Here is a 17,834-nt window from a genome sequence, read left to right as displayed (position 1 = left end):
ACTGATCGTTTTCATCTCCTTTTGGTCTTCTCACTTGGAGGTATTTTAATTTATACGCAGTGGCACCCCTTTTTAAAAAATATTCAGATTTGGCGATTTAGCACATATCACTCATTTTCAAAGTGCTCAAGTTGACATGTCGATGGTGGTCATATTTTAAAAGCGTTAAATGTAATGGGTAAGCATTTCTTTCTTTCTTTTTTTTTTTTTTTTTTTTTTTTATCAAATATGTTGTGCTGAGCTAAACGGGGTGCTAAAAAATGTTCAACATGGGGAATATGCGCGGAGTTTTCCCCTTTCTCTTGAACATTATGACGATGGGGTAAAATTTGCAAATCTGATCGGCCATATGCTCAAAGCATTTTCGAGCACACACCCTGTTGTGCACTCGGGTATACTCCCCCTTTTAAACGCTTTTTTATAAAGTTCCCATTTTTGATAATTCTTTCAAGTTCCATGGTTGGCTTGGGCGTGTGCCGCTTTTTCGCCTCATGTGAATTCCCATACCAATTAACATGATCGTTTTGCCTGTTGTGCCATTTTCCGTGACACTTAAAATTGCGGATAAGTTCAACGAGAGTTAAACGGACGCTCGATTAATTTGTGTCCCTTCCCCTTGTAACATTTTAACGAGTAAGATATAAGCAAAAAGGAGAAAGAAAAAAAAGAAAAAAAAAAGAGGGCATATTCAAACGCATAACTATCATATGCATCTACCCGCATGTGCCCATTTTCATATCCCCTATTTTGTATGCTGCCTCGAATTGGGAGGTCGCCCACTAAAATCATTACAACACATCGCGCATGCTTGCAGGAGATTCCACTTTCATCCCTTCTTGGCACAAATGGATTATCTGTTTGACCTTCTTGCGCGCTAAATGAACGCACATTTTATGGCCAACTTCAGTGCACACAATTTCGCCTCCCCAATTTGACCATTTCGAAACTGTAGATTTTATCTAATCGTGTGACTCGCCAGTTAGCAAAATGATTGCAATTAAAAAAAAGAAGGGCACTTTGCTCAAAGGAAAGAAGTACAAAATGGGCGCTGTTAATTTAAAAAATACAGCTTTTACGTTTCCTCGTTAAAATGGCAAACATTGAAAAAGGCCCAAATAAGGACAGTTACTTTGAACATTTGGAAGATGTGGGAGGGGAAAAAAAAAACAAAGCAAAGTATGCCGTGTAAGCATACTGCCAAAACGAACATGTAAGAAGCCCAGAAGGAACAATCCAGCAGAAATACAACAGTAACGCACAAATTAATAAAGTGAAAATACCCCTTTTTTTTATGTGCAAAAAAAGGAGACCATTTTGTACACCCCTTTCCAAAGAACCGCAACTTACGTTTTTAATTCCGCCCTTCATGCGCCGCTCACGCTCAGATTGCACACATTCCCATTTTTAAAATTTAAGACCACATTGAGTGTTGCTTAATTTGTTTTTCTTCAAAAGGGGGACTGCCTCCCACTGTGCACATTTTTTAAATGAACAACTGTGGCGAAAGGAAAAAAAAAAAAAAAGAAGCAGAAGAAGAGGGAGAAGAAGAATACATTCCACTTTGAAAAAACACCTGCACGTTACCTTGTGATGATTCCTTTTTTCACCACCATGTAACGTATTCGAAACGTTTCAAAATGAGCAACATCTCACTAAACAGAGTTACACAATTTACACATTTTTTTTTTTTAAACGTTCTTCTTTAAATGGTACCAAAAAATTGACTTACAAACAACACGACACAGTAACTTCTTCACTTTTTTACATTTCAAGAAATTTTTTTTTTTTTTTTTTTTGGAGACCTGAAAGTCTCACCTGCCAGATATTGCAATTCATTTTTATAAAAACATTAACACACCCAGCACAATGAATAATGGAACGAGCTTGCAAAGTGAAATGCTCGATGGGAATGGTACACATGTAACAACTTTTTCTTCCAATTCAACACCTTTAAGCACATTTATTGATTCCTCTTCACCCGAAGGGAGCGCCAACCAAATATCATCTACGTTTGCAAGCACAATAGCAGAGGGTCTTGTTAACGGCGTTTCTGAGGCTATCAGCGATGCCATAGACACTGTGGCTTCTTCCTTCTCAGGAAATGACTCCTCATCTCTGCAGTCTTTATCAGCTGCTAACACGGACAGTGTTCCCATTATTCATAATGGAACAAATAATTGCACTACGGAAAATCCCTTTCAAGGAATTTCAGAAGAATTATGTTATATCCTAAATATTTTTATTTTCCTCCTGCCTTTCCTTTCACTCTTAATCGTAGTCCCCATAGCAGCGGCTCTATACGACGTAAGATAAATGCCATTTGGGAGATGTGCTCACACATCGTTGCATTTTTTTTTTTTTTTTATCGTATATAAAACCGAATTTCATTCCCAATACGCAATGAGCATTACATAAATATTTCACTTTTTATTCTGTGATAGCACACCCCATTAGGACAATGCTACAATAAAATGTGTGACTATTTGTGGTGTACCCCCGAGGAGGATGAACACGTTAACGAAGATGCAAATGGGGTACATAATGACATTGAGAAAGGAGCCTCCGCGGGAGGCACCCGAAGGAAAAATTCCAATAGCCGTGATATAAAAAAAAATAAAAAAAAAAGAAAAAAACTTAGAAAAACACGAGGTGCATATTCTTTTCATAATCCTGCATACACCGAAGAGAATGTACAACCATTTGACTTTACTTATTGTGCTCATGGAATTGGAGATATCTTCTTTATTCCCACACCTCATGAAACATATTTTAACACGCTTACGGAAGTTGAAGGGGAAAAGGATGACAATGGCAATGGAAATAAAGGAACTCGTACTAGGGGAAGAAAACAAGAAGAAAATGTTCTTGTTGAGGGCATGGGACACGTGAACATTGCTTTTTACTCTGCATCAATACAATCAAGCACACAGGAAAACGAAGAGGACCATTTATGAGCAGCGCCCGTTTAAACAAAAATTCCAAATGAGAAACGATTAGGGGGGTAAAAATGGTAAGTACACACATTTGTAAATCCCGAGAACGTGGAAGGCAAAAAAAAAAAAAGGAAGCGGCACAACCAAATATGAAATGGTTCCTCCACTAGAGGGTAAACTCCGTGAGGCATTTATTCACACATAGAAAGTAAGAAAAAACAAAACAGCAATGGCTCAACCGATTAGGAACGCAGGACATATTAATCCTCTCACAAAAAGGACCTCGAAAGGGAAAATTTTTTTTTTTCATTTTTTAAAAAATTGTTTGCAAATTGGCCATTTCGGTAAATTCATCACAATGTTTGTATGCATGCCTTTTTATTGACAATTAAGCCGCGTTAACCCATGGAGATATAAAAAAAAAACGACGCATGAGTTACGCAAGTGTATTTATTTTGCTAAACGCGAGGTTGTGGAAGCTAGGACGTAAGAGCGTCTCCACAAAGAGGACATGCGTCGCCATTTTTTAGAACTTCTTCTCTAATTGCAAATGCATTTTATATGAATAAGTGTAACATATAAATTGGCTTCTTTTCTGCGAAGGCCCATCTGCGTTTGTTCGCAAAATATGATGCGAGGTACCTTTTATGGTCACATCTGTATAGACGTAGGTGTCAGGCGTATTGGGAACCATTTCTTTGGCATTACCCAGGAGGGAAATCATTACGATTGCCCCGCTGCTACATCGCTGGCATATGTTGTGAGGATGCTCCTTTCCCCCTCGCCTGCTTAGCGGCACACTTTTTTATTTGCCACGGTCATCACACATATGTGATTAAATCGAAGGAGCAAGAGTGATCACTCGAATAGCACCATCATAATGCAAAAAAAAAAAATATGAAGGTTTGTTATTTTTATTTATACACTTCATAATAGGATGTGGCTAAAATGTCGCAACTGTGGCAGCCAACATATGGTGACTCTATTTAGCGTTTCTCCTCATGGAAGGGGCCCGGTGTTCACACCCAATTAACGCTACACCCACTTATTATGTATTAACCCTTCGGTGCAGTTATTATGCGTATAAATATGTATACGTTTTTTTTCTCTTATTCGCGTGCCCCTTGGAGGAGATCACACGTTGGAAACTTTTCACTCCTCCCCACAGGGGGATGACGATGATGAGGAGAAACATGAGGAAAAGCATGGAAACATAAAGGCACTAAAACAAAAACAAATTCGCAAATTCTCTCAGCTGGTTAACAAATCCCATCTGTGTTTACCAGCCGGGGGAAAGATGCGCTCCACTCAGAGTGCCAAAAAAAAGGACGAAACAAATTGGGCATGTAAAAGGATAACACGTGCGGATGAGTGAACCAATGCAGAGTTAAAAATCGTTGCGCATATTAACAGACCCGTTCCAGTATGTTAGTCATAGGAAAACATTTTCATTTACAAGAGGGAGCCCCTCATTTGTTAAACCTTTCTCTTCATTTTGTCCCCCTTTTCTTACTAAACTGGAAATGTGATTATAGATTATGCCCCACTGCTCTGCTAGAGGTATAACAACTGGGCAATCCCTCCCGTTACAAAAAGCTTTATTCGCAAAAGTGTACTGAAAATTTAGGTGCATTTATATGCACATTTTGGCCCCTTTTTTTTTTTTTTTTTTTTTAACCGTTTCGTGAATACTTTTGGTTAACTTTTCTTACAGCTGAATTTATTTTTTTTCCCACTCGGGTGTTTATTCCGTATTTGCTGAGAAATCATTTCGTAATCCTTTTCTTTTCGCTTATTCGCTCAGGCGAAACAAATCTGATTTGAATGGTACTTTTTTTTGTTTTTTTTTGCCGCTCACTCGTGTACACATGTGTGTTCACAGAGAAATCACGGCGAGGGGCTGCTTCACCCAAATTAACAGCACTGCTAAAAGGAGAAAGTGGGAAAATGTGAAAAAATGAAGCTTACCTTAATTGGGTCAAATATTATCGCCAAATTGGTGATATTTCACCAGATGTGTTATAATTCCCCCTTCCAAAAAAAACTAGCATTATTCTTTATCCCATTTTAAAAACATTTTCGATGCATTAGAAGCAAGAGAGAGAAGTTTGCGCTGGTGGCGCACCACCTAAATCACAACAAGCACGCAAACTCACAGCCAATGTTACAGCGAAAGTCACAGGCGCAGATGTAGCCGCCTCCCCAATCGACACCTAACCCAAGCGCAGATTTATTCCTCACGTTGCGCCATCACCTTTTCTGATAGTAAGAAGTGGCAGGGTTAGGAAAAAAATAAAATAACTCCCCTTTTGGCGCAATTTTTATAGAACGGGATTTATATCTAATTAGAACTCTCCAATTGCACATCGCGCAGTTGAGTCGCGCAAAAGCGAACTCGCAATTTCGTGTACAAAGAGATTAAAATGTAAAAGCTAGAATTAGAAAACGGGTCATGAGGAAATTTTTTTTTTTTTTTTTTTCTAACTTTTTACAATTCACACGTTTGTCGGATTTAAACACTATAGAATGATCCGACTCACGTGTGTATGATAAATTTGAATTCCTCATTTTGAAGCGAACAAACTGGGTCAGGGGGGAGACCCATTTTTATTTTTTTCACTTAAATAATACCCTCAATATTAGGGGTATACCTACTTTTTGGAGATCCCCCAATTTAGGTTTAAAACCATCTCCATTTTGCGTTACCCCTTTTGGCTACACCTGCCTGAAAAGATTAGCTCATTCGTCATGCTGTATATAATTAAAAAAAAAAAAATGTGTATAATTTCTTCATTCTCCTTTAGCTAATTTGTATTTATATTTCTCTTTTTATCGCTTTTTCGTTACACCAAAGTGACCGTAATTTGAACTTTTCTAAAACTACGTGGTGCTTTCCTATGATGAGAAGTGCCTCTATTTTTTTTTTCTTTTTTACTACCCGTCACCGCTGTTTTTAATTTTTATCATCCGATACCTCCCTCCGTTTTTATGCTTTAGTAAAGGCAAAAGTATTGATTTATAGCCAGGTGGCCACACCACAACATGTTCTACACAGGTCTAACGTTAAAGTGATAATCTGCGCGCATGTCCACCGACTCAGTTAAGCGCCTCTGGGACGCTTCAAAAGAAAGAGCAATAGTCCCTATATATATGCTGCTCACTGTACACCATATTGCTACCGCGCGGCTAGCTCCTTAGAAGAAAGCGAAGTAAGATGAATGCTACCAGGACGTTACACACATGTTCGCCCCAATATAGGGAAAAAAAGGGGGCAAGAAAATTCCAACATGTTGCCTCTACTAACCGTTTGAAGATCTTTCTTTCAGTCCTTCTGTTGCTTCTCCTTCTGGTAAGTACGCACTCGCAGATGCCTATGTGTACATTTGTTCGTTCCTTCCAATTAGTGCACGCTGAGTTTTCATTCTATCTACGCTTGCCACTCTGTGCGAAGGTGCAAGCCATGCTTGCAACAAAATTTTCGCCTTTTTCACCACTCTGTTCAACTTGACCACCACTTTACCAACCGCGCCCCCCTCCCCCCACAGAACGCCCAAACTGAGAGAAGCAACCAAACTGAGAGAGGCAACCAAACTGAGAGAGGCAACCAAACTGAGAGAGGCAACCAAACTGAGAGAGGCAACCAAACTGAGAGAGGCAACCAAACTGAGAGAGGCAACCAAACTGAAAAATTGCAAGCAAGCCATGCATGTAGACGAAATTTAAGCGCGTTCATCCCAAGAATAAAAAGGTGCTTCTCAAAGGATAGCGACGAAGAAGAAGAAGAAGAAGAAGACAAGGCCCAGACAAAAGTCAAACAAAAAACAGAAAAAAAGGAACCAAATGTCATTCCAGCTAATTCCACCCCCTTGAAAAAAGATCTGAAAAAAGATCTGACAAAAGATCTGAAAAAAGAAATATGGGACACCATTGATGCGTCAGGACCAGATATGACCCAAGAACAGATGATCCAATTGTACTTCGAATTACACGATTATCTGAGAAGAAAATTTCAAATTATGGTTGATGAGTTGTGGCTTTATACTCTGTCAATTGCAAAAGAAAAACATTTAAGAGAAGAATATAGATCCAAATACTGGTGGGAGTGTAGTCACATCCTGATGAGCAATTTGAAGAAAATGCATGCAAACGATTTAGACCACTTTGCCAATTTTCTGAAAAAAGAATCCTGTTCTATTGACGAATTTAAGAAATACATGGCGGATAAAATAATAAGGTGGCAGAACTTCACATCGGAAAAGAAAAAAATGTGGATGCCTATTTTGCGCAATCAGTTGATAAGGTACTGTCCATGAGGAGTGTGCATAATCATTATAGCTCCGCAAAAGGGGGAACCCCACAGAGAACGGTCTAATTAAATGATACCCAGCGGTAGGGAGAAGACCATGCTGTCCAAACAGGGTTAGGTTAGCTCCTTCCTCACCAAATGAGTAGCCCCCAAATATCCGCAATTCATTTCTACCGCTGCCCTATGTTTGACATCTTCCTAATTCGAAATTCACTTTTGTGAGAAATCGCTCTCTAATGGATAATTCAAATTTTATCAAAACGGGGTGGCCCATAGGGGTGCCTCCCTGCTGTGGCGAGGCATTCACTCCGAGTTCGCCTGCTGACCAGAATTGGCTTCGTTTGTGATTTTTATACAGCATCGTTTTTTGCTGAGTTCTCTGCCTTTTTGCTCACGTGTCGTCTTTTTCCTCATTTGTCCGTCTTTTTCCTCATTTGTCCGTCTTTTTCCTCATTTGTCCGTCTTTTTCCTCATTTGCGCATATTTTTACCCATTTGGGATCATTTTCCCCTTCCTGCGTGATAGCTCACCCCTCATATGCGCCCAATTAACGTTTAACTCCCGTGCGCAGTCCGCGCGGGGCACACTTGAATGCTCTGTCCTGCCTTCACTCAGAAATAATGTGCATCCACACAGTCACGTAATTTTTGCCTCCCATCGTACACAATTACATGACTGTAAAGTTATGGATGAATTTCTAAAGAAACTGGAAAAGCATTTGCCCTTTTTTCGTTTAAAAAATGTTGCTGTATGCGGAAGCGCGAAAAGAGGAGGTCACTTTTACGCGCAATTTTAGAAGAGTCCAATTTGGTGCAACATAACGCTGGAAGGAATTCACCCAGTTAAGGTGACACGTGGCAGATGGAAAGCGAGTGATACCTCCAAAGCGCGGTAGATGGCAAAGTACACAAAATTGACATTGCTAAATCAAAGCGTCCACCAAGCAATTGAAAATTCCAACCGCAAGTAAGCACGCATTATCTGCAACTCCTCCGCTTGCAACTCACATTTTACGCACACGTTTTTAAAAGATTAACAAAAATGAAATGAAGAAAAATAACTCCCCTCTTGACTACAATTTTGGGGCCCACCTGAAAAATCCCCCTTTTTTATTTGCCAAATGATGAAGCTGGAACAATTGTAAAAATTAGCAGAAAAATTGATCAACTAGCGCACACACCAATTTTGCCATGGGGTAAAAGCAAAATGATTGCCAAAGAGAACGCGGTGAAAAAAAACATTTCGCAAATGAAAAACAGCTCAGTTAATTTACTTTTTTTTCACTCAGAATAGCTTGTTTGTCCCCTGCTCGTGTGAGAATTTGTTGTACACTTTTGTCTCATGAACGCCCTTTGGAGATAGTGCAAAAGGGGGAAAAAAAAAAGAAACAAACAAAATTACAATATTACCATAATTGCAATAATTACAACAATTAACATAATTACAATATTTGCACTACTCCAAACGTGTATGTACACACGTATGTGCAAATGAGAAAAGGCACCTGCTGAGCAGACAGTTCTTCGCCCCGTTCTGGTGTGACAATATACATTTAAAAAAATAAGGACCCATATTTGCAAGCACAAATAATGCGCTCTTTTTTTGGGCAAATATTTATGCCAAACGGGGAAACGCAAAAAACAGAAAGGTACTTGCGCAGTTTTTAAAAAAAAAGAAATAGAGGAGACATGATATTTCCCCCTTCTCAAAAATACATTTCGCACTTTGACAGGAAAACATATCTGTTGTTGCTCCGTTTAACCCAGCAGTAGTTACGACGGTGCTATCAAAGAAATGACCCCTGGAGAAGTCTCCACCTGGTGCGTTTTTCGCCAACAGCACGCTATATTTTCCCAAATGGCAGACATAAAAGGAGAACCTACTCCACAAGTAATTGCAAATTGACGGGGTTACTTTTACAGCCTTTTCCCCTTCGCCACGCACAGTTAACGTCGGCGCAGACTTCTAACGAACAGAAATGCAGCGAAAGGGTATAAACGTAAACACTTTCCCCCATCTTCTTCTCAGAGAAGTTAAAACTTGAACACTTTTACACAACGCGAAATGCATGCCCACCGCGAATCACACAGCAGCAACGCTCCTCGCTTCGCAAAAATGCACAGACGAATACTTTTAATCCGTGTAGTTGAATGAAACAGTACAGGTCTTTATGATTTGTCGAAAGGACGCAAAAATGTGCGCGCCTTTACGAAGAAATCAATAAAAAGTTCTTTTAAAAAAAAAAAAAAAAAAAAAGAAAATTCACTGTACAAAAATTTTCTATCACCTTACTCTCACAAAATAATTACAATTTTACTATGCAACATGTAAATATTAAACATAAAATTTTTGTAATGCATTTATATATAAGTGTATACAACTATATATATAGATATGTGAAGGATGTTCTTTTTTTTTTTTTTTAATTTTAAAAGAATAAATATATAATTAAAAGTAAACACTAAAATGAAATATTAAAATGAAAAAATCTTAGGAAAAAAAAAAAAAAAAAAAAAAATTTTTCCCCGTAAAACTTAAAAGTCATTCATTCTAGGAAAACTTTTTTTAAAACTGTAAAAAAAAAAAAAAAAATCTTCTCAAGGTTGTCTGTGCTTCTAAAATAAATACCTCAGCGCAACAACAATATATGAAATGGGTCCATACATGTGCAAGTTGCGCACCTGTGTGTGCGGAACATACGGTACGGGTGCCGGCACACATGATGCATAAATGCGTATTTGTATTTATTCACACACGGGTGAATAAATGTGTACACATGTGCATACGCACTTGCACTTTATATGTATATACAAGGTGCCTTTATTATTTAATTAAGATTCTTGTGGGGTTTCTGGGGTTTCGGGGGTCGTCTCTGGGGCGGCGGGAGCATCGGTTGGGGCAGGGGTTTCGGAATTTCCCTGTACGACAGTCTCGGAACTTTCGGTGGCGGGGGCTCCATTTGCATTCTCTACGTTTACCTGTGGTGCCTTTCTATTTTTGTAAATTCCAAAGCCTAATGCTCCTCCTAGTAAGAGAGTCAAAGCTGTGGCTGCTGCTGATATTAGGCATATTTTTTTGTTTTTCTTTTTCTTCTCAATTTGTTGGTCAATTTGGTCAATTGCCTTTCCCGCGTCATCTTTAGATGAGGGGGTTGCTGGAGAAGGGGTTGGAGCTGGGGGGGGAGTTCCTGGGCCTGATAATTTAGCTGATGATGGAGAAGCGCCAGCACCCGGGGCGTTTACAGAATTTGAAGAGTTTCCTGATGCGGCATGGGGGCAGCCTGAATTGCCTGAATTAGCAGATGAGTTGCCATGGTGGCCACCGCAATTGCCACTACCATGGCTGTGATTGTTGTGTACGTGGGGCTTGTTATTTACATGATCACAGTGGCATTCTGGGGCTAACAAGTTAACAGCAAGGAGGAAAGCGAAAACTGAACATACTCTGGTGAATTTCATTTTTAAAAAATGCGTTAATAAAAGCGAGGTAATAAATAAAAGATTTAGTTTTTATATTATGTTTGGCCTTATTATGCGGGCTATTAAAAAAAAGCGCTTAGGGGGATTGCGTTTGGTTTAGTTTATATATAACTTTGTTCTTTCAATACAAGTTTTTTTTTTTTTTTTCTTTGTGTTTCTTATTGTGTTTTTTTTTTTCTTAGCATTTATTTAATAAGATAGTAATAGCATTATAACTTATCAGGTAACAATTGTGTTAAAGTAAAAAAGCCTGTGGTGAAGAGGGCGGGTAAAATAATGGTAAAGGAGAAATGTTAAAAAAAAAAAATTGTTAAAATTTTAAATGAGAAGAATGAACATGTTTGTTTAATAAAACGTTTTTCCTTAAATAAAAATTAATAAAAAAAAATTCTAAGCAATAGCTCTAGAAAAAAAAACAAAGCGTTAATAGTGAATAAATAAAAATGTACTGTACGCACGGTGATATGTACCCATTATGCAAAAAATATAATATAATGTAATAATATAATAAATATTACTATATATTATCATATATATATACATATATACCTCTAAAAAAACTAAAGCGAAGGTTTTAAAAAATAATTTTTTTTAGTTGAACGGGTATAAACCCCCCTTGAAGAAAGCAAATCCTTTTTTTTGTGATGATTTTAGTTTTTTTTTTTCTTTCCTTCTGCACTTTTTTATAGTGATAATAAAAATGGTACATAAATAAATATGTAATTTTTAACGATTTGTTTAATTTATTAGTTCGTTTTTTTTTTTTTTTTTAGTTTTTTTTCGCTTTGCTAGGTTTTTTTTTAATTAAAACTTTGCTATATGATCAGAGAAAGGTGAAGATGAGGATTAGGTAATGTACTGAATTATTAATTCGTTTTTTCATTCATTAGTTTATTCATCCATTAGTTTATTCATCCATTCGCTTATTCATCCTTTCGTTGGTTTATTTACTTGCGTGGGATATGCCAAGCAGCACATTAAATTATTAAACTATACTACTACTGTGGCGGCTCAGCAATTGTACGCACCTAAAGAAAAGGTTTGCCAAGTTTTTTTGCTATTTTAAAAAAAAAAATCACCATTTTTTAGCAATATTAAATCCGTAAATCCTTGCTTAAGTGTGCATGCATAGGGTGGTAGTAGGTAATATTTATTTATTACTGCTATGTCAAATCATATAAATTGCTTATTATACTTCTAGCGACACTTCCCCCTCTCGCATGTGTTTTTTTTTTTTTTTTTATCATATATATTTTTTTTTTTTTGTGTGTTACTTTGCTGTAGATATTTTTAAATAGTACATATAGCAGTACACGGAGTACCCCTTTATTTTTAAAATAACTATTTTTTGGTTTCTCGATTTTTTTCTCATGCTATAAAAAAAAAAAAAAACGGGGAGAGGGGGTTATCGCGAGTTGGTTAACTCCCTTTAAGGTAAAATTTTCTTTACCCCTTAATTAATTTACAAAATGCTTTCTAATTTTGTATGTACAAAAATTTGCTAAAAGTTGCGAATCGAACGAGTCGTAAGTTAAGCGCAATGTTAGGGGTAAGGGCAATGCTATGAGTAAGTTAAGCGAAATTTGAGGCCCCAATTTAACTGCCCATTTGACGCGACAACATAACGGGCCATCCTAGCTGGCTAGCTTAACGAGCCAACTTTAAGGCAAATAAATACATGCCGCTTCTTCCCCCTTGTGCCATTTTGTGCGATGTACATATAGCACACCGTGGCTGTGCCCGTTTCTCGTTACATGCTAAAAAAGCGAGAGCGGTGTCATATTATTTTATTACGCATGTGAATACGTAAAAAAGAAAAAAAAAGTGTGCTGCTTAGCCGAGGCGTTGCATAAATTAGCGGAAACATATTATATGCACTTGCATCAGCGCGATTTTTCTACTCCCCCGTTTAATACATTCGAGGGAATTGTATTTACCATAGATACGTGCGTATAAAAATGTATATACGTCAGCACTGCTACATTTAAAATGTATAATTCTAAGCATGTGCTCAATTTGCTGCCCTTAACTGAGTTGCATCGTTTACTTACCCTTCTGGCGTTGTAGAAGGGATCTTCCCCCCCCTCTGCAGATGTTCATTCTGTTGTGTTAAAAGTAAACGTTCCCTTATTTGCAACGTGCCGGAACTAAGAAAACAAAGGGGTCAACATTGCCAATAAAAAGTGAAAACCTTTCCGAGTAAATAAAATTCATAAGCTGTTAAGATGCAAATCAATTGCGTATTTCACCAAATGTGTATTTATGCAAATCTCCCTTCATGGTGAACATCCCTTTTTCTTGGCCCAGTTGGTAGACATAAATAGGGCGGGAAATCCTCTTCTTCCCATTCGGTGCGTAACGTGGAATGGAGAGAAACGCAGCGCACGTTCACGCAGCCCGTGTGTGACCTTCATGCCACAGTGAACTTCTCAGTGAATTTCCCACAATGAACTTCTCACAGTGAATTACTGCCACTCGTGTTCACAAATTGTACAGTTTATTTCACACAGGGAGGTAACACCAATGAGCAGCTGCATATGTCGCACGTTTATGTCGTACCGTATGCGCTGTTTCCCTTCGTCAGTGTGTGAGGTACTTGCCCCAAGCGTAAATATCTTTACCTCGTTATATCATTCATGGGGGAAGAGATTTCATTATAGTTATCCCCCCCCACAAATGTGGTAAAGAAAAACCGGCTATGACTTTACACCTATGTGTTCTTCCACATTGTACACACTGTGCTTTTTCTCTCACCATGTAATAAACGCATGACAGATATAGTGTCATATTGATGGAATAAACTTATGTGGGGATCTCTAAAACCCTGGTTGAGTAAATCAAACCGGTTAGCGGTAAAAAGAAAAAGGAGCTAGGCGTAGACGTCGCCAGGGCTTGGTGGTAGAGATATGCGCAAGTGAGCTGTATTATATGGCTAGCTTCACTTTTGTTTTTGCTTTTGTTTTTGTGAATGCTTTCGTTTCACTCTGTTCGGCTACGCTTCACGTTATGTGCATTAAGAAGCATGTAAATTATCCTCTAGTAGAGGATTGCTTTTTCGTTTTCTTAAATTCTACATAGTATGGCGCATATGCCTTTTTTCCCCTGCGCGCGATGAGAAATGAGACAATCCGTGTATCTCTTTCGAAACGATTTAAAAAAGGACCACTACCTGGGCAGCACACATATTATGTATATTGTATGCATTACCATGGGTGGGAACTTTACAATTCACCGCTTCACCTTTTTACTTCTTAATCTGCTTATTTTCGATTTTTCCATTTTTTATTTGTTGCAATAAGTGTTCTATCCGGGCCATCATTTGCAGTTAACGTTGCTGCTATATCTGTTTCATAAAGGGGAAACGTATCCATTTTAATTTCCTCCTAAAGGACGTTGTTGTGCCTTTTTGCATCTAGTTCATAAGTAATAATTATATATAGCCCGTCTTTCGCCCCCCACAAAATGGTAATAGTTGATCTACGAAAACGATTCTTATGCATTTAAGCGCCGCCGAGAGGTTCTTCTACATTCGTCCCCTTTATGCATTTTTACAAGTGAGAGAAAAAATAAGAGTAGAATGGCACCTCTTAAGACACGCTAGGAGATGCACCATTATTCTGCACACAAGATAAGTAAGTGCTTTTTGTGCGGTCTCCTCCTTAAATTTGTTATAGTGTGATAAATGTGATGTAAAGAGTTTTTACGTAGGGTTCCCTCCCTCCGTAAAATGTCGACTTTATAAAAGTAGGACTTCTCCCTTTTTGCAAATCTGTGAAAGCACCATTTATTTAAACGCAGCAACGAACGGGATCGATCGCTCCGGTGGAAGCAACCTGGGAGGGTTTGTGGATGGTAGCTCCTCACTTGTTGTAGAAGGGCTACCCTTTTTTATGTAGAAAATATCGCGATGAGTAATACCAAGGGGAAACCTTTTTTATGTTCACTTTGCACCACTCCCATGCTTTCACCACAATGTAGGAAGTAGCATCGTTACGAAAAAGAAAACACACATGTGGTAGTAATACATGCCCTTTGGCAGAATATATACATGCTGCCTTAACGCTCGCTAGTCGGCACATAAGAATCAGCACACTGGACGTAACCATTTGGGGGGTATTCAAAGGGGAGGGGTACATTGTACGAGTTGCACCCTTAACATGTCGATAATTATTGGAAGACCAAAAAATTGCACTCTTCTCCTCCCCTAGTGCATCAGCGTTTAAGTTTAATATTACCTGCTCGAAAAATGGGTTTATTTCTAATAATCCTTAACCCTAGGCATTGCGCACAGGGTGTTAGAGAGCCGCTTAATTTTAACTCTTTTATGTTCTTAAATTAAGACTCCTCTGGTGCACGACTTTCCTTTTTAATGAAGGAATTACTATCATTTTTTGGCATCATTTTGCGCAATTCTTTTTTTCCCATGTACGAAGGGGTTAGAAGCACATTTTTACTTAGAACGCCATCGCATTAGATCACACGTAGAGAAATATAAAACTTAAATGGCGCCTTTTTTTCAAGTGCGCAGGTTTAGGGGGGAAAGTGATTGCTCATTATTGCTTGTCACTTGGCGAATGCTGCCATCTTTGAAGCCCCTCTTTGAAATATTTTTTACAGTATGAGGAGTGAAAGCGGGGGGTTATGCATAAATATAAATGGTGAATCACAATGTAACGTAAAAACGTGATTGTTATTTCCTTTCCTTTGCACAGCGCAATGCTGTTAAGTTGTTGCTGCTACTTAGATGTTCTGTTATGTGACTCCTTCTATGCGCCAATCCGCTTAGCCAATCTCTCTTAAAACAAGGTATGTATATAACACCCTCGTTGTCTTCATAAAAATGCTGACCTTTTTTCCGCATCTCCAACGAGCAAAACATGCACACAATGTGCTAACCGCATAACTGAGCAGTTCGTCCTTTCTGCTTCATAGAAACGTGTCTACAGCGTAGCGCGCGTTCTACGTAGAAAAAAAGGTAACATCATATTTGGCCTCTCTCTCATATTGTACATATAACTGTGTACACTCATAAAATGAAGAAGCGCATGGGCAAATCCTCAGGGGTGGTTAAAGAGGGCGTAGTTATTTTATTTTGGCAAATTATTGAAAACATGCTAGCTGTGCTATTCACTCATGCAGAAATCGTTTCTCAACTTGTACATATTATATAGCTGGTAAAAATTGGTGTAAAAATGTGCATTCCCCGCTTAAGGCATAAAAGAGGAGAGTTATAACACCGTCATCCTTGTCTCCATGTGATGTATCCCCCTTTGAATGTCATTTGGCGAAGCAGCGTGTGTCAGCTAGCACCACACTCTTCCTCCCACGCATGTGCTATGTTGGCGTTTTTTTGCGCAATAGAACATAATTTTTACCGTTCACATTTTGCAGCTGAGAGATGTGTCAAAATGGTAATAAGAGCATGGAGTCCTCTGTTCACCATAGGAAGGCGAAAAAAAAGGAACACCCCTAAGTTCATAAAGCGCTTTAAATAAAACAGTGCCGCTCTGTCCCCAACGCGTTAAAAGTGTGAAAAACCTGAAATTTAAGAAAAATTTATACTCATGTGCGCACAGGGGTACAGCCTACCCATTGGTAACAGTGCAAAAGTTCTTTCCTTTCCATGGGCAGACTAAATTCGTAAAAATGCTTAAACACATGTTCGCAGTTGCTAGGAACGTGCAATAAAATAATGTACACAATGCAGCAGTCCTGGGAAGTACACATTTTGCAGTTTAAAAAAATGTTTGCGATAATGCGATCAATCGCATGGAAAAATGAATCATTTTGTTCATCCTCGATGGGGTGATATAACTACGTTTTGTTTTATTATGCGCGTGGTTAAGGGGCCATACTAACCGCTCATCACGCTCACATATTAAACTCCTTGCATATTCTTAATACTTCCTTTTTGGGTGATCATTTCTTTGCGAAATTTGATGACGAAAGAGCACAGTAATGTATTTGCCTACACCCCCAATTAGCGATTAAAGTATGCGTTCAGCCCGCATAGTTACTACTGCTGCTAATATAAAAAAGCGTGCAATTCTACGTGAACATTTTACTAGAAAATGAGAGGGAGAAATGTTTTTGTTTATTGGTGTCCCCCCGTTTCTGTTCTGTAAAAATTCAATTCCGTATATTTTTCTTGACACGCAAATGGAAAAATTTGAACTCTGACAAGTGTAAATTTTTTCCAATTAATAAGTGAAAAAAATAAAGGGCGCGAATACACCCATCCAGTATTTATATACCATTCCTTTTTGCGAACGAAAGAGTTCTTTAAAGCCGTGTTAAAATAAAATATATTCGCAAAATGCGCATATCAAAAAAAATCTCGCTTTTCCCCAAAAATATTATGTTATTTAAAAAAGGAAGTTCGAAATTTTGCGTTTTATTATATATTTTTATGCGCATGTGTATATTTAAAAAGGTAAATATAGGCAATTTGTAAGAAAAATTAAATTGCGCAAGCATATAAAAAGTGTAGTCAATCGATTAAAAATATTCCAAAGGTACTTAAACCATTAATGGGATGATAAGTATATTTTATGCATGAATGAATGATGGACATTGGGACCACACCATATTATATGTTTGTAGGGTACACAATATTTTTAATAAATTCGGATTATACGGAAGCGTTTTTTTTCCTTCCAGTAAAAATGTTTTCTTATTTAAAATTTAATACATGAGCTCTTAAAGAGTATGCATTTTATTTATTTTCATCGCTCCCCTTTTTTCCCTTAACAAAAATACACCTTCTGTTTTCACTGGCCTTAAGAGAATATAATAGCCCGCAAATTAAATTAAATTAACCTTTTTAATTGAAAAAAATCATGTTTTATTTGTGTTATTTAGAAATCCGTAGATACAAAAACTCAACAACAGTAAACAATTATATATTTATATGTAAATTTTTACATCATAACAATAAGTAGGGTAAAATAATTGTATAAAGAATAGCGCATAAAATATATGGCCCCATGAACCCTGAACACGAAAGGAAAGTACTCCCACTTAAAAGAAAACAACCCCCCCATGATGTACTCTTCTCCTTCATTACATAAAAAATAATATTGAATTCATATTAATATTTTGTATATAAGTTTTGGC

The 17,834-nt window shown here is 37.8% G+C and overlaps 3 protein-coding genes across 3 annotated transcripts, besides 8 other annotated features; 2 read left to right on the top strand and 1 right to left on the bottom strand.

Moving 5' to 3' along the window:
- Positions 1 to 333: 333 nt before the first annotated feature.
- Positions 334 to 380: a microsatellite.
- A 1,486-nt stretch (positions 381 to 1,866) lies between these two features.
- On the top strand, positions 1,867 to 2,598 carry PVX_096060 (hypothetical protein; the record flags this gene model as incomplete). Its single annotated transcript, XM_001612719.1, has 1 exon — positions 1,867 to 2,598. The coding sequence occupies one exon, from the start codon at positions 1,867 to 1,869 to the stop codon at positions 2,311 to 2,313; it is 447 nt and encodes a 148-aa protein (XP_001612769.1). The 3' UTR covers positions 2,314 to 2,598.
- Positions 2,599 to 4,622: 2,024 nt separating this feature from the next.
- Positions 4,623 to 4,652: a microsatellite.
- Positions 4,653 to 4,961: 309 nt separating this feature from the next.
- Positions 4,962 to 4,991: a microsatellite.
- A 984-nt stretch (positions 4,992 to 5,975) lies between these two features.
- Positions 5,976 to 7,246, top strand: PVX_096065 (hypothetical protein, conserved; the record flags this gene model as incomplete). Its single annotated transcript, XM_001612720.1, has 2 exons — positions 5,976 to 6,001; positions 6,385 to 7,246. 2 exons carry the CDS (start codon positions 5,976 to 5,978, stop codon positions 7,244 to 7,246), a joined length of 888 nt encoding a protein of 295 aa, XP_001612770.1.
- Positions 7,247 to 9,529: 2,283 nt separating this feature from the next.
- Positions 9,530 to 9,550: a microsatellite.
- Positions 9,551 to 10,070: 520 nt separating this feature from the next.
- PVX_096070 (early transcribed membrane protein (ETRAMP)) lies at positions 10,071 to 11,744 on the bottom strand (the record flags this gene model as incomplete). Its single annotated transcript, XM_001612721.1, has 2 exons — positions 11,268 to 11,744; positions 10,071 to 10,968 (listed from the first exon to the last, which is right to left on the bottom strand). Exon 2 carries the CDS (start codon positions 10,695 to 10,697, stop codon positions 10,071 to 10,073), a length of 627 nt encoding a protein of 208 aa, XP_001612771.1. The 5' UTR covers positions 10,698 to 10,968; positions 11,268 to 11,744.
- Positions 10,220 to 10,313: a microsatellite.
- A 3,302-nt stretch (positions 11,745 to 15,046) lies between the features above and the next one.
- Positions 15,047 to 15,078: a microsatellite.
- Positions 15,079 to 16,493: 1,415 nt separating this feature from the next.
- Positions 16,494 to 16,514: a microsatellite.
- A 307-nt stretch (positions 16,515 to 16,821) lies between these two features.
- Positions 16,822 to 16,964: a microsatellite.
- Positions 16,965 to 17,834: the final 870 nt, after the last annotated feature.

The sequence above is a fragment of the Plasmodium vivax genome, chromosome 3 (assembly GCF_000002415.2).
Source record: "Plasmodium vivax chromosome 3, whole genome shotgun sequence".
Lineage (NCBI taxonomy): Eukaryota > Apicomplexa > Aconoidasida > Haemosporida > Plasmodiidae > Plasmodium > Plasmodium vivax.
Note: the sequence above shows the minus strand (reverse complement) of the source record. Positions and strands in the feature narration are given on the sequence as shown.